The 13,711-nt window shown below is 40.7% G+C and overlaps 1 protein-coding gene across 1 annotated transcript in view; it reads right to left on the bottom strand.

Moving 5' to 3' along the window:
• LOC145414836 (ubiquitin carboxyl-terminal hydrolase 48-like) overlaps positions 1–13,711 on the bottom strand; it is a 137,350-nt gene that overhangs the window by 86,143 nt on the left and 37,496 nt on the right. The window contains exons 12-16 of the mRNA XM_080284255.1: positions 13,103–13,308; positions 12,211–12,632; positions 11,909–12,111; positions 11,329–11,495; positions 9,015–9,137 (exon numbers count right to left, since the gene is read on the bottom strand). Coding sequence (XP_080140381.1) covers positions 9,015–9,137; positions 11,329–11,495; positions 11,909–12,111; positions 12,211–12,632; positions 13,103–13,308 — 1,121 coding nt within the window. The remainder of the gene's footprint in view (positions 1–9,014; positions 9,138–11,328; positions 11,496–11,908; positions 12,112–12,210; positions 12,633–13,102; positions 13,309–13,711) is intronic.

The following is a 13,711-nucleotide window of genomic DNA, read 5'->3' as shown; positions in this document are numbered from 1 at the left end:
CGACTCTCTCTCTCTTAGAATGAACAAAAGATAGTCTCTCTCTCTCTCTCTCTCTCTCTCTCTCTCTCTCTCTCTCTCTCTCTCTCTCACCAGCCCACACACACAAAAACACACAGCTCGACTAGAGGAAATTAACTCCTGTGGCAACAAAAGCAAGAACTCGCTCCATATCACTTTAATCAGGCGATCGAGGATGCTGGAGACCATTTTTTTTTTCCGGGAATAATTGTGATAAAGACATAATTTACTCTATCAGATTATTGAGATAAGGGAGAAGGATGCTGGCTTTCTTTTTAATGGCTGTGGCAAGTAATATGTTTAATGTGATCGACTAAGTTGGTTTGTTTGGTGTTAGTGGTAAATGGTGGTGTCGGTGATGGTTGCAGTTGTGGTACAGGATAGTAGTAGTAGTGGTAGTAGCTATTATTATTATCATCATATTATTATTAATATTTTCCCACAATGACGAGAACCAAGCTCAGTGGTAGTAGTAATAAATCATCATAATTATCACTTGATAAATGTAGGGGGTAAATATAAAAAAAATAATAATACCAACAATTATTTATATTCCTTTTTCTTATCGTAGCTGTGCAAGTGGTGGTGCAATCCTTCTTTAAGGAGAAGTGAAAGGAAATCGAAGGAACTCGATAAATTCATTTTCTTTTATTTCCATCGTCCTATTCATTTTTTTTTATTATTTTACTTCAGCTTATTAGTCTTACTCTGTGAATTCATTTCGACAAAGTTTTTTTTTTCTTTTTCCTTCCTTCTTTACCTTCTTTCTATATCTCTCGTCTTCCAGTTTTCGCTTCCCACTTTCTTCATAGTTCTTCCAATCCAAAATCTGAGTTTCATCTTCTTAGCTTCTGTTTACCCATTTTCTCTCTTATCTACAATTCCTTCTTTTCTTCACTCTTTCTCTCTCTCTCTCTCTCTGTCTACGTCCTGGCCTGGCTCTGGTCCAGGAGTTTAATTCAATCATCGATGTCGGTTTTAATGATCATGGTTTTCTTGTCGTGTGTGTGTGTGTGTGTGTGTGTGTGTGTGTGTGTGTGTGTGTGTGTCCGTGCGTGTGTGTGTGTGTGTGTGTGTGTGTGTGTGTGTGTGTGTGTGTGTGTGTGTGTGTGTGTGTGTGTGTGTGTGTGTGTGTGTGTGTGTGTGTGTGTGTGTGTGTGTGTGTGTGTGTGTGTGTGTGTTCAAATAATCACCATCATTTTCAGACGAGCCTGTTTGATTCCACTGCACGACAGACTTCTTTCATATATTTTCACTCTGACCTATTGGATTATTAGGTCGTTCCATTCCACTCTTGCCCTCTATATCAATGTATTTCATCCCTCCATCCCACTCACTGCCTACCTTTCCTTAAGCCTAACTGTAGGTGGCATATCAGTAACCTTATCTGCCATTCTATTAACCTTTTATGCAATTAATCTAACTTCTTCATCTAAACACTTGCCATCTTATCTTCTATGCCTACCCATCTATCTAAATTAAAAGTTTCTTATTCCTCGACATTATATTCCCATATAAACAGAAGAAAACAGAAAAGAACAAACGAAGACAGGAAACGCAACCAAAAGCAACGGCAGAAACTAATAGGGAGGAAGAAATACATTAAAAAGAGAAAGTGGAAGAAAATGAGGAGCAAGAGAAAAAAAATGGAGATGGGGACGCGGGAAGACAAGGGAAGAATGGGAAGATGGGTGCACCTCCCTTGCAATGCCATCCTCAATTGAAATGCAGTCAGATGTGGTAATGTTGCTTCTTGCTGCAACTTCTCTCTCCTCAGCTGAGGGTTGTCAATATTGGGGAAAAGCAGTGGAAAAAGAAACAAAATACGGTTTTTAAAAAAAAGAAAGGAAGGAAAGAAAAGGCGCAGGAAGAGAGAGGTGGAAATGTGTATCTATTTATAACCATATCCCAAAATCCCGTAAGGGGTGGCCGTTTGACTTTTTGTTGTTTTACGGGGAGGGGCACTAACCCTCTGCCAACCCACTTGTTGACATGTAGGGAACACGTAAGGGTTGGTTATATGGGTACCATCCAGTGTTGTAAATGGTTTCCTGGCTTATAGGAAACCATTAGGCTTGTCACTCAATGTAAAGCTACCTGAAAAGGAAAGATAAGTAATAAAAAGTGACATGATAGACAGGGGAAACAGGAAGAGAGGACAACAGACACAGAAAATGAATGGTAATGGTGAAGGAAGAAGTAGGCGGCACTTCAAGTGAGTGGAGGATGGTCACCACCACTTACCACCTAAATGTAGATATGTAATTTGATGAATTAAATATCTGTACTATAATTTGTTGCTTTTTAATTCTCTTGTTGTTGTTGCTGTTGTTGTTGTTGCCTTTTGGTGTCTATTAACATATTAAATCTAGGACATGAAGGTGACTGGAACACTACAAAATACCTTTAAGGGAATACGAATGGGAATGCAGTAATTATATGGATTATAAAAAATGGTGTAAGAAGAAAGCATGAGAGAGAAGAAGCATGTGGAATGGAGAGGAACATGGATAGCAATGTGTGATAAAGGCATGGAATGAAGGAGAGTGTAGACAAGAAAAAGGGAGCAGAAAGGAATATGGATGAGACAAGAAATGGAGGGACGAAAGGGAAAACATGCATGCACATTTTTTCTTTTTCTTGCAGGGGTAAAAGTGTAGAAGATGGAAAAGGAAGTATCAGAGAGGGATGGGGGTTAAAGACTGGAGTGTGGATAAGAAATAAGGAGTTAAAATTTGAGGTGCGGGATTGAACTGAGGAAAGTGGATGGGACTATAGGTATGTGGGGAACTCATGATAAGAGTGTGGGTGAGACATGATTTATGACATAGGTGAATAATGAATAACAGAACAATTAATTCAGCATCATACCTGACAAATGTGTGAGTGAATGATGGCCATGGACAGGAACAAAGAGGGATGCAGGCTATACAAGAAAGCATGAAAGAGAATGTAAGGGTTGAGACATACGATAAGTTCATGTAATTTCTTTTTATTTCTGGCTATTCCTCCTACAAATCAAACTTGGCACTTTCTTCCCAACCCTTCCTAATGGTCCCTCTTTTTACTTTAACTCTCAATCTCACTTCTTCCATAGTTTATGCACAGCTCGACTACTGTACGCCAATATTTCTTCCTGTACGTATCATTCACTCTTAGTCAACAAAGGAGTACAAAGGAAAGCAAACAGCAACAGACCTTATGGTCTTTTCGAGGCTGTTGAGTAGATTATGACTATGAGATATAACTCTACATGTTGAAGGATGTGGATAGTAAAGCTTGCTTCACTTCCTTCCTCCCTTCCTTGCTATTATTATTCTTGTACTCTCTCCTTCCCTTTATTCACTCCCTCCTTTCTTTTCTTCTGTCCTTTCTTCTGTCATTCACTCACTCACATCATTCCTTCACTTCCACTCTTCTTCTCTCTAGTCTTTCTTCATTCCCTCCTCTCCACACTCCCATCCTTCCTTCCTTCCTTCCTTCTTTCCTCCCAAACAAAGAAGACTGACTGGTCACTCTCCCAGTCTCGCTTACTGACTTTGCAATTTGCTTTTTGCTCAAGAGAAATGGAGGGAGCCAGAATGAGGGGATGAAAATGGTAGAGGGAGAGTAAGAGAGCAGTGAGAAAGAGTGAGACAGAAAAGAAAAGACAGGAGAATGGAGAAAGAAAAAATGAAGGGGTAAAAGATGAGAATTTACAACCTAGGCATGGAAGAAAAAATATGTTATGGAAAAATTCTGGCATTAAATTTTTCTTTTTTCATAAGCACGTAAAAGGGTTTATTGCTCACTTAATGCCACTCAGGGATAAGTGAGGCTGGTCACTCTCACCTTAAATGTCAGGACCAACTTGCCTAGCCCCGGGTTCCTACACTCCTTATGGGGCGACATAGGATTGGATGATGGATGGATGGATGGATGGATGGACATAAATAGAACCCAAAGGTGAGCCCCAAAAAAACCTTGTCAAAAGAAAACAGTGCAAATAAGAAAGCCAAAGTCAGGAAATAATAATTTCAAGATGCATGGACATAACCATCATCAGCATCATCGTCCACGCCTTTTTTCCCATCTAAGTATGTAGTGAAGTATGAACCAAAAAACAAGGAATGTGAGGTCACAAAAGAGGGAGAAGTATCAACAGCATGTCCAGGGAAATGGGCCTGCCACTCATTCCCACTATTCATGCCTCTGCAATCCTGACTCCACCTCACATGCCAAACCATCTGCACATTCTGAGGAGATTTTACTTTACCAATGCATTTCTCATACAACTACCCAAACCCTTATCACGTGATCTTCCATTCATAATTTGTTCAACCATGTCTCATCAAAATCCTCACCTTACTTTCTCACACAATCATCTATGACAGCCATCCACCTTTCTCTTGGCCTACCATGCCTCCTCCCACCTTCAAACTCACCCACATACCATAAATATATCCTTTAACCACCCTATCTAGACTTGGCTGAAAATAATCTCTTGCGTCCAGTGATGTATAGGCCTATCTTATTTTATTCTAGATATCTACAGACAATTTCACTTAACTTCAGGTGGGTTTCCAGTGGCAAGAGAGGTAATTTAGGATATATCTAACCATTTGAGTTCAAAACATCTATCAGCATGAATGAAACTGTCTAGAGACAGCAAAACTAACATGCATGAATGTCATTAGATTCAAGGGGTCAATTTAAGACAGTTTTTATCCCTTTGGCTACGAGGCATTTCGCATGGCTAAATACTTAATATCACAAGGAGTTATCAAGAAGAAAACGTGGAAGTTTAAATTACCATATGACTTCAAAGGGTTCACCTTTTCACCATGTAGATGTATAATTTGTTGACTAATTTCTGCTACAAGGCAGCTTTCTTTAGCTTAGGAGAGGGACTACAAACAGAAGTTTAATATATAGACTGGTATATATAAAGCAGTGGTTCTTAAAGTGTGGTCCGCGAACCCCCAGGGGTCCGTGGAATGTTCCAAGGGGTCCGCAGGCTAATTTGAATACCGGTATCAGATAAAACATATTTAAAATGAATAATGTTATGATAGTTATGTGAAGTAAATTTTGAACAGTTATGTTCAAGTTAAGCCATAAATAAATAATTCAGTAACAATTTTAGTACTGTATATTATAGCCTACAAACACCTTTAAACTCAAGAGGTAGGGTAGGAGGGAAATCTACTCATAATTATGGGTCCGCCACATGATTAGTTTTAATAAAATAGGTCTGCTGCACAAGAAAGTTTAAGAACCACTGATGTAGAGGGTAGTCCACATAAAACACTCATCTCCCATTCCTCTGGGTGGTTTCTCGTGTTGCAGGGACACTTCAATCAGCATTAACAATATCTACCCTGCATCATTTATTTATTTCCTATTCCTCTACCCTGCATCATTTACAGCTACCACAAATTGACTTAGGACTTCCCCCCACAAGGTATTAAAAAACACAAATCATAGTACTGTATATCACAATGGTTGTTCATGAAATGCCATTCATTAATATGAAATCATGTTTCCCTTGTTTTTCAGGACCAGTTGGATGCATTTTGGCATGGAATCACTTAGATCTCTAAAGTAATCTAAGGACATTTCTTTGCACCAAACATTTGTCAGTTCAGTCTTGAGGTTGTCCAGATTGGGTGTCTTCTTCTCTGCCATGGTTTTCTTCATCTTTGCCCAGCAGTTTTCTATCGGATTTAGATCCAGACTGTTGCCAGGCCAGTCGAGGACCTCAATCCGATTATCCTGAAGCCATTTTGTCACCTTTCTTGACTTGTGACATGGAGCTGAATCATGCATGAAAAAGTTGCACCCATGAATAGCAAAAAAGTTTAACAAATGATTTTTCAGAACTTGAATGTACTGGCCACCATTCATCATCAACTTCTTTGGAAGAAATTTGAGGCCTCCCCTTCCCATTTCACCCGAGAAACATCCCCATACCATTACTGCTTGTGGGTGCTTAATAGTCGGCACCATGTAAGCAGAATCATATCGACTACTGGAGGCAGGGTGACGAATCTTGGCAGAACGCACCTGGAACACTGGAAATATCCTTTCATCGGAAAACATAAATTTTCTCCACTCATCTGATGTCCAGTGTGCGTACTTCTTGGCAAACTGAATACGCTATTTCTTCATGCGGTCAGTGAGAAGCAGTTTCTAGGTCACGGTGCGGCTTCGCAAACCCAGCTCCTTCTGCAAGTGGTGTTGGATAGTTCAAATTGATACGTCTTGTAACAGCTGGGGATGCATTCTCTTCAATTCTGCTGCTGTCAGTTGAGGATTCTTGATTACTTCTCTCTTCAGAAGCGTATCTGTACCTCTGGAAGTCGTCCTCTTCTTTCCACCGCCGTGCTTGCACTCTGGTATGACATCAGGTGGCAGGCCGTGCGCTGCAGCAAGGTTCTTCACAAAGGCCGACTTTGCGTGTTCAGTATGTTAACAAATCATGTTGATAGGGACATTATCCTGCCTCCTTGCAAAGATACGGACCCTCTCATCTCTTCAGCAGTACTTTTCAGGCATGGGAACTCGAATCTAGGAAAATAATAGGGCAAACAGTAATGCATACGAAAAAAGAGGGACGTGCAAGCTCGGAGCGATGGGAACATATACTCCCACTCTCGCATCTGGGCAAGCACTGACACGCTGAGTGTTTCACCATCTCCCGCCAACACCAGAGGAGTTGCCAGTTACTTCTTGCCCCCAAAATTCACTTGGTAGAGGTGGGAGCACAAAGCAGGCAGACAACTCTCCCATAGCAATTCTGTATGTAGGTCCTAAGTCAATTTGCGGTGGGTGTATTTTCTTCCTATTCTTGTACCCTGCATCATTTATTTATTTCCTATTCCTCTAACCTGCATCATTTATTTATTTCCTGTTCCTCTACCCTGAATACTTTATTTGTTTCCGATTCCTCTACCCTGCATCATTTATTTATTTCCTATCCCTCTACCATGCATCATTTATTTATTTCCTAGTCCTCTACCTTGCATCATTTATTTATTTCCTGTTCCTCTATCCTGCATCATTTATTTCCTATTCTTCTACCCTGCATCATTTATTTATTTCCTATTCTTCTACCCTGCATCATTTATTTATTTCCTATTCTTCTACCCTGCATCATTTATTTATTTCCTGTTCCCACTGGCAGACTGACACCCACACCAATAGACAGCCATACCCTTAGCACATAATATAGTGCTGGTGAGTTTCCAGTGGAATCCTCTTTATGGATCATCCTCTACACAGCTTTTATAAATTCCGACACAATCAAGGGACATTCTTGGGCTAAATGAAAGTGTCTGGAAGCAGCAAGAAAAAACTACAAAAATATCATGTCATGACACCGATATGACTGGATGGTTTCACCTTTCATTTATAAAAACATCCCTCAGTTCTCTCCCTATCCCCCACAAGAAGGATAATAGACTGCAGAAGCTGGGAAACTTCTGCCTGCAGTTCACTGGGTTCATATTTCAAATAAACCTGCAGCTACTGCCACTACTACTAATCATCATCACCATAATAATAACGTTTGGAAGCGAAGCTTGGACCTTGCTGGAGGGGCACAAGTCAAGAGTGAGAGCAGTGGAAATGAGTTATTTGAAAGGAACTTGTGCAGTCACATGGAGAGACAGACTGACATATGAGAAAGTGAAGGAGTGTTGTGGTGTGGATGTGGTTGTGACAGAAAGCATAAGGAGAAATACATTGAGGTGGTTTGGTCATATGGAGAGAATGGAGAGCATGAGACTAACGAGGAGAGTGTATGTGAATGAGGTGGAATGGGAGAGAGGGAGGGGGAGGCCAAGGATGAGATGGAGGGATGAAGTGGAGAGGTATACAAGAGGGGAGGGTAAGCTAGGAGCAGGGCAGTGAAATGGCGTTGGACAGGGCAACATGGAGGCGATTTGTTTATGGCCATCCCTTATGGGTTAAGGCATCTGGCAATAGATGGACAAATGAATCATAATAATAATAATAATAATAATAATATAATAATAATAATAATAATAATCCATCCATCCATCCATCATCCAATCCTACGTTGCCCCATGAGAAGCGTAGAAGCCCAGGGCTAGGCAGTTGGTCCTGACATTTAAGATGAGAGTGACCAACCTCACTCATCCCTGAGTGGAATTACGTGAGCAATAAACCCCAACCGTCCCTTGTATATAAACCTTCACCGGCTCAATTCGATTGGATCACAATAATTACCCACTAAACCACCAGGTGCCAAAATTTGGTTATATGGTTACCACCCAGCATAGTAAATAGTTTCCTGGTGTACAGGAAACCATTTGGCTTGTCACTCAGTGTAGAGTCCGCCATAGGCAGAAGAAAGAGGAAAGAATGAAGGAATGAAAGACAGAAGAGGGAGTGGAAAGTCACCCATAGGCAGAAGGACGAGGAAAATAATAATAATAATAATAATAATAGCAATAATAGTACTACTGGGTACTAATACTCTTACTACTAAGTCAACATAGTAGTGGTTAACCCCTCAAATCCAGTCATGTATTCTTCAGTTCATTTTTGCCACATCCCCAAAATTTTAATTGGCTTAGAGGAACTGCATCAAATGGGAGAGATTAGATCAACCTTCATTGACCTATTCCACCACCAAAGGTCCTTCCTAACTTGAGTAAAATCATATAGAGGAAACCTAAGTACTGTATAATTAAATATGACATCATAGCAGCAGTAGTTGTAACCCCAGACTCATTTGAATGTGAACCCACTGGACTGCGGGCTGATGTTACCTTTCTCCTGCAGTCCACTATCCTCCTTCTGAGGAATAAGGAGACAGCTGTGAGACATTTGTATAACCAGGCAGTGAAGCCAACAGGCCGTACCAGTGCCACTACATAAAACTGTCCCTCTCCAGCACTGGCATTGTAATGAATTGGTTAAGCTCATCTTGAGCAAAAAAAACAATATTCTCTTAGCAACAAGAATACAGCATAATGGCAGTTACTTACTCGGTCACTTCATGAGGCTGTAGAGCAAGGAGAGGGAATAGTAAGTGTCCATGGCTACACAGCAGTGGAGCATTGACTATATTCTCGGGAGGTACAACCAGCAGGTCACCTCGTTCACAGGATCTGAAGGTGAAGAGAGATCAGAAGTTTTTTTTATCCGTCTACACTACCTTGGCCTTAAACTGTTGTCTCTCCATCCTGAAGGCCGAGCTGTAACAAAAGACTAACCCATTCACTATGATCACTGATTTTTCTACTGAGTATTTTCTTCTTGCTATTTTCAAACTGCGTTATTCAGCTCAGAGGAGATTGTCTGACTTGCACGGGGTTAGGACTGTGGCTATAATCTTATTAAGACTTTCCCTACTTAAATTATATAAATTCTCTGGCGGCAGCTCAAGTAAAATGGAAAAATGTCACCACTCTGAATGTGAAAACAGGTGAATATGATGCTCATAACAAGTAGGCTAGGTGTTAAGTTGGTTTGGCTCTTGAATATACATCTAATTTAGCTACTGTCTGCATGGATTTCATAGAGTTGAAAGCAAGAACAGAAGTTACAAAAGTAAAACTAAAATTAAATGACAGCATAACTCACTTTAAGTTCTCTTACTTCACGTGACAGTTATACTCAGTTAAGTATAAACTGGCAGCTGTTACAATCTAATACTTACCACAAGTGATCATCATCACCATCCAGACCTCCTTTCCCACCCTAGGGCAGGGTGAGGAGTAGCAACGTTCAGACAGCCCGAATTTCCCCAGTCCGGTGGGCCACGCTTCCATTCACTCATCATTCAAGCACACGGAATCCTGGCTCTATCTGATATGATAAAAACATTCACCACGTACTGTAGCTTCACTTAAGCGTATCTGATAGAGTCAATCCGGACGCTGTTACGTTAAAAAAGGGTGCCAAATCCCTGATCATGCGCTCCCCCTCACAATATTCATCCAGCCAGCTCGGTCTCTTGTCAGTTCCCTAGCCTCATCAACTTCCAAACCTCTCATCCTCACACACTCATCCACCATATCCCTCCATCTTCTTCTTGGCCAACTTGCCTCCTTCCTCCTTCAAATTTGTTCAGATATACCTTTTTCACCACTCTATTGTTATCCATTCTCTCCTCGTGACCATACCATCTCAGTACACTCCCTACAATTCTGGTGTCCACAAACTTCCTCACTCCACATCTTTCAGGAATCACATTATTTCATATCCTATCCATTCTCTGTACTCCACCTACATTCCTCAGGAGTCCCATCTCCACTGCTCTCACTCTTGACTTTTCACTTTCATACCACACCCACAGTCTCACATCCAAATGTAAAAGTTGGCACTAACACTCCTTCACGTAAGCCTCGTTCTGCTGCAACACTCAAGCCTCTGTTTCTTATCAAGGCCATCATTGCACCAGCTACTTTTCTTCCTTGTGTCACTCTACTTTCCACTTCTTTTGCACTTTTTCCTCTCTTTTATATCACTGTACCCAAATATTTGAACTCTCTCACCAATTCCAGTCTCTCTCCATTCACTGTAACATCACACTGGGAGTCATTTTCTCTTTCAATCACCATCACTTTACTCTATTCTACATTTACTCTCATGGCACGACACTCACAGACATCAGCAAAACTCTGCACTCGTCTAACAAGTTCCTGTCCGTTATTTTTTAATAGTACTGCATCATCAGCATACAACAAATCTGAGATATTTCATCCATCACCATTCATTACTAATGCCATCTCCATTACTCATGTTTTTACTTCCCTCGTCGCCCCATGCATATATGCATTGAACAACCATGGGAACATCATAAAACCTTGTCGCATGCCCACAATGATCGTGAACGATTCACTTAGATGCCCATTTACCATTATATAATGTTCACCACCATCATAAAAACTCTTGACGGCACCTTGCAGCTTACCATCTACACAGTGCATGGGCAAAACCTTCCACAACCCTTCTTTGTCAACTTTGTTGTATGCTTTTTCCAGATCCATGAATGCCATAAACATTTTATAGTTTTTCTCACAAGCCTTCTCCACTATCAGTCTCACCGCAAATATTTGATCCAAACATCCTTTGCCACTCCTATGGCCACCCTGTTCATCACTTACCAGGACTTCTGATATCTCTCTTACTTTCTTTATCCAATTCTAATACTGTATTGATATATTCACTTTTGAAATCCTGTTTATACAACTATGCACCACACAGCTGACAAACTACAGTGATGAACAAGATCAATAGGCTAGTCCTGCTTTACGAGGTTAATCAAGTCTATGGCTCTATGACTGTGCCTCTCACCTGATGTAGGTCTTCCACTCTAAAAAGAAATCCCTAGCCACTAGGAAAATCTGTCGGCCAGCATCCCTCATAGGATGTGGTCGCTTCTTCTCTTGATATAGATTGCTTAGTTGTTTCTTCAGCTGTTTCCCATTTTCACATGCCTGCTGTGACCGCTGCAGCATTGCCTGTCATGGTGAAAGTGTATTAATACTCTGATACAGTATATGAAACTGGGAAGTTCAACTTCTGCATCTAGATTTTGATATGTTACTCAAATACACCTTATGGTATTATGTAATAAGTAGCTAATCTTAATGCCAGATGGTTACCAGTACCCTATATAGGCTATTAATGCTTAGTGCCTATGCTCCTCAAGGGGCAACACTGGATTAGATGATGAATGAATGAATGAGATACTAACTGCATTCACAGCTACCCTCTTTGCCAATTACACAGTATTGGTACAGTACTTCAGTGCAATACAGTAAGGTAGCTATCACATACACACAAGCATGTTGGCCAAAGAATGCACACTTTAAAGATGATTTCACATACAATATCCCCATACACGCATATGAAAAAATGTATCTTAACTCACCCCACACTCAGGACAGTTGTCAAAGTCCTCTTGATAAATTGCTGGATGAACAGCCTCTTGACAGAGGCTTATGATTTCATCTGCCAAGTATTGGGGCAGTCTACAGGAAGGTGTTGACGGGGAGAGTAGATTATGTTCACAGACAATATCCTCGTTGAATGTCTTAACACCCCCAGTTTCTCCTATATTTCTGCTTGCCTTCTCTCCATCCCCAGTCTCCTCAGTGCTTTTGCTGGATTTATCATCATTGTGGCTTTCATTAGTCTTGTTAACTTTGGTCTCACTAATCTGTCTAGCTTTACTTTCGTTGTTTGTACTATTACTAGAATCAGTTCCTTTCTTCTCACTACCGGTCCTAATATCACAGGCACTGTCACTCTCACTTTGGGAAGCAGGCACCAGGTTTCTTGAAGTAGTAGAAATAGTAGAAGTAATATCACAGCTTGAAGTAACTGGTTCACTTGGGACTTTTCTTTCGCTAACTGGACCACATTTTTCTCCATTAACATGAAAACTAACATTTTCAACATCTTCACTCACTGTCATGTCATTCCTCCCACTATCCTCGCTCTTTCTGTCCATTCCACTCTCCTCACCTTTTTTTTCCAACCCATTCTCTGTTTCTTCTGCCTCCTCCATATCTATTCCATGCTCCTTTATATATGCACTAAGTGCTATTCTTGGCCAGTACTCCAGTGTTTCCATTCCAACAACTCTAGTGGGCCTGTAAACAGAAGTACCAAGGTAAAAATAATACTCTAATTAGCTCTAATGAAAGTGTTCATAAGTAGGGTAAATATAAGAAAGAAAGCTGACTCATTACCCCAAGCTAAGTGTAAGGGTCAGAGGCATGGCTGTTCAACAGAGCATTTAGTTATGGGAAAGTGACCAGCATACACCTCAGGTGGCATTACACAACTGAATATTGCCCAGTTACCTCCTGTTGTTTCAAGTAATGCACAAAATGAAAGGCTTCAATCCTGTCTGGTGCCTCAGACCACTAGACCACCAGGCATCAAAATCACAATGAATGTTAGAAAAGAATTGTATGGCATGTATTAACATAAATAGTACATCTATTCAAAACTATAATAAGAATATTTAAATAACTACTGTACAGTATTAAGAAATAATTTCAATTCTCAACATTATGAATAGAATACGAAACAAATTCAAGTCACAAGTAAGACCAACCCTTCATGCTCTCGCCGAGATTCTTTTTTGGCTATGCGGTGGAGAGCTTTGATATGCTTAATGAACAGAACATGGTTTGCCCCACGAACCAAACATGTTCGGCAGCACCCTGCCTCAGCAGTCAAAGTCAAGGGCAACCGCACTTCTTCACCATTCGCAGTTTCTTCCATCTGGACCCCAGCACGGTGTGTCATCAACAGCCCAACCTAAGACATAACATTTTGCTACATAATCTGAATAATGTCCAACATCTAGAGAGACCTATAATCTTACCTCACTCTCTCACACTCACACACACACACACACACACACACACACAAAGACATCACATGAATATTTAGATATATAATACAGTAGACATCCATTCTGTGTGACTGTAATACAAATTATCTACCTGTATTTCTCATCATCATCATCATCATCATCATCCAGACCTCCTTCCCCACCCTAGGGCAGGGTGAGGAGTAGCAATGTCCAGACAGCCCAAATTTGCCCAATCTAATGGGCCAGGCTTCCATTCACTCATCACTCAAGCACACAGAATCCTGGCTCTATCTGATACGCCAAAAACATTCACCACATTCCGTAGCTTCATAAAAACGTATCCGA

The sequence above is a fragment of the Coenobita brevimanus genome, chromosome 101 (assembly GCF_032717465.1).
Source record: "Coenobita brevimanus isolate Jiangsu-jjx chromosome 101, ASM3271746v2, whole genome shotgun sequence".
NCBI classification, from domain to species: Eukaryota; Metazoa; Arthropoda; class Malacostraca; order Decapoda; family Coenobitidae; genus Coenobita; species Coenobita brevimanus.
This window is presented reverse-complemented; position numbering and strand designations above follow the sequence as displayed.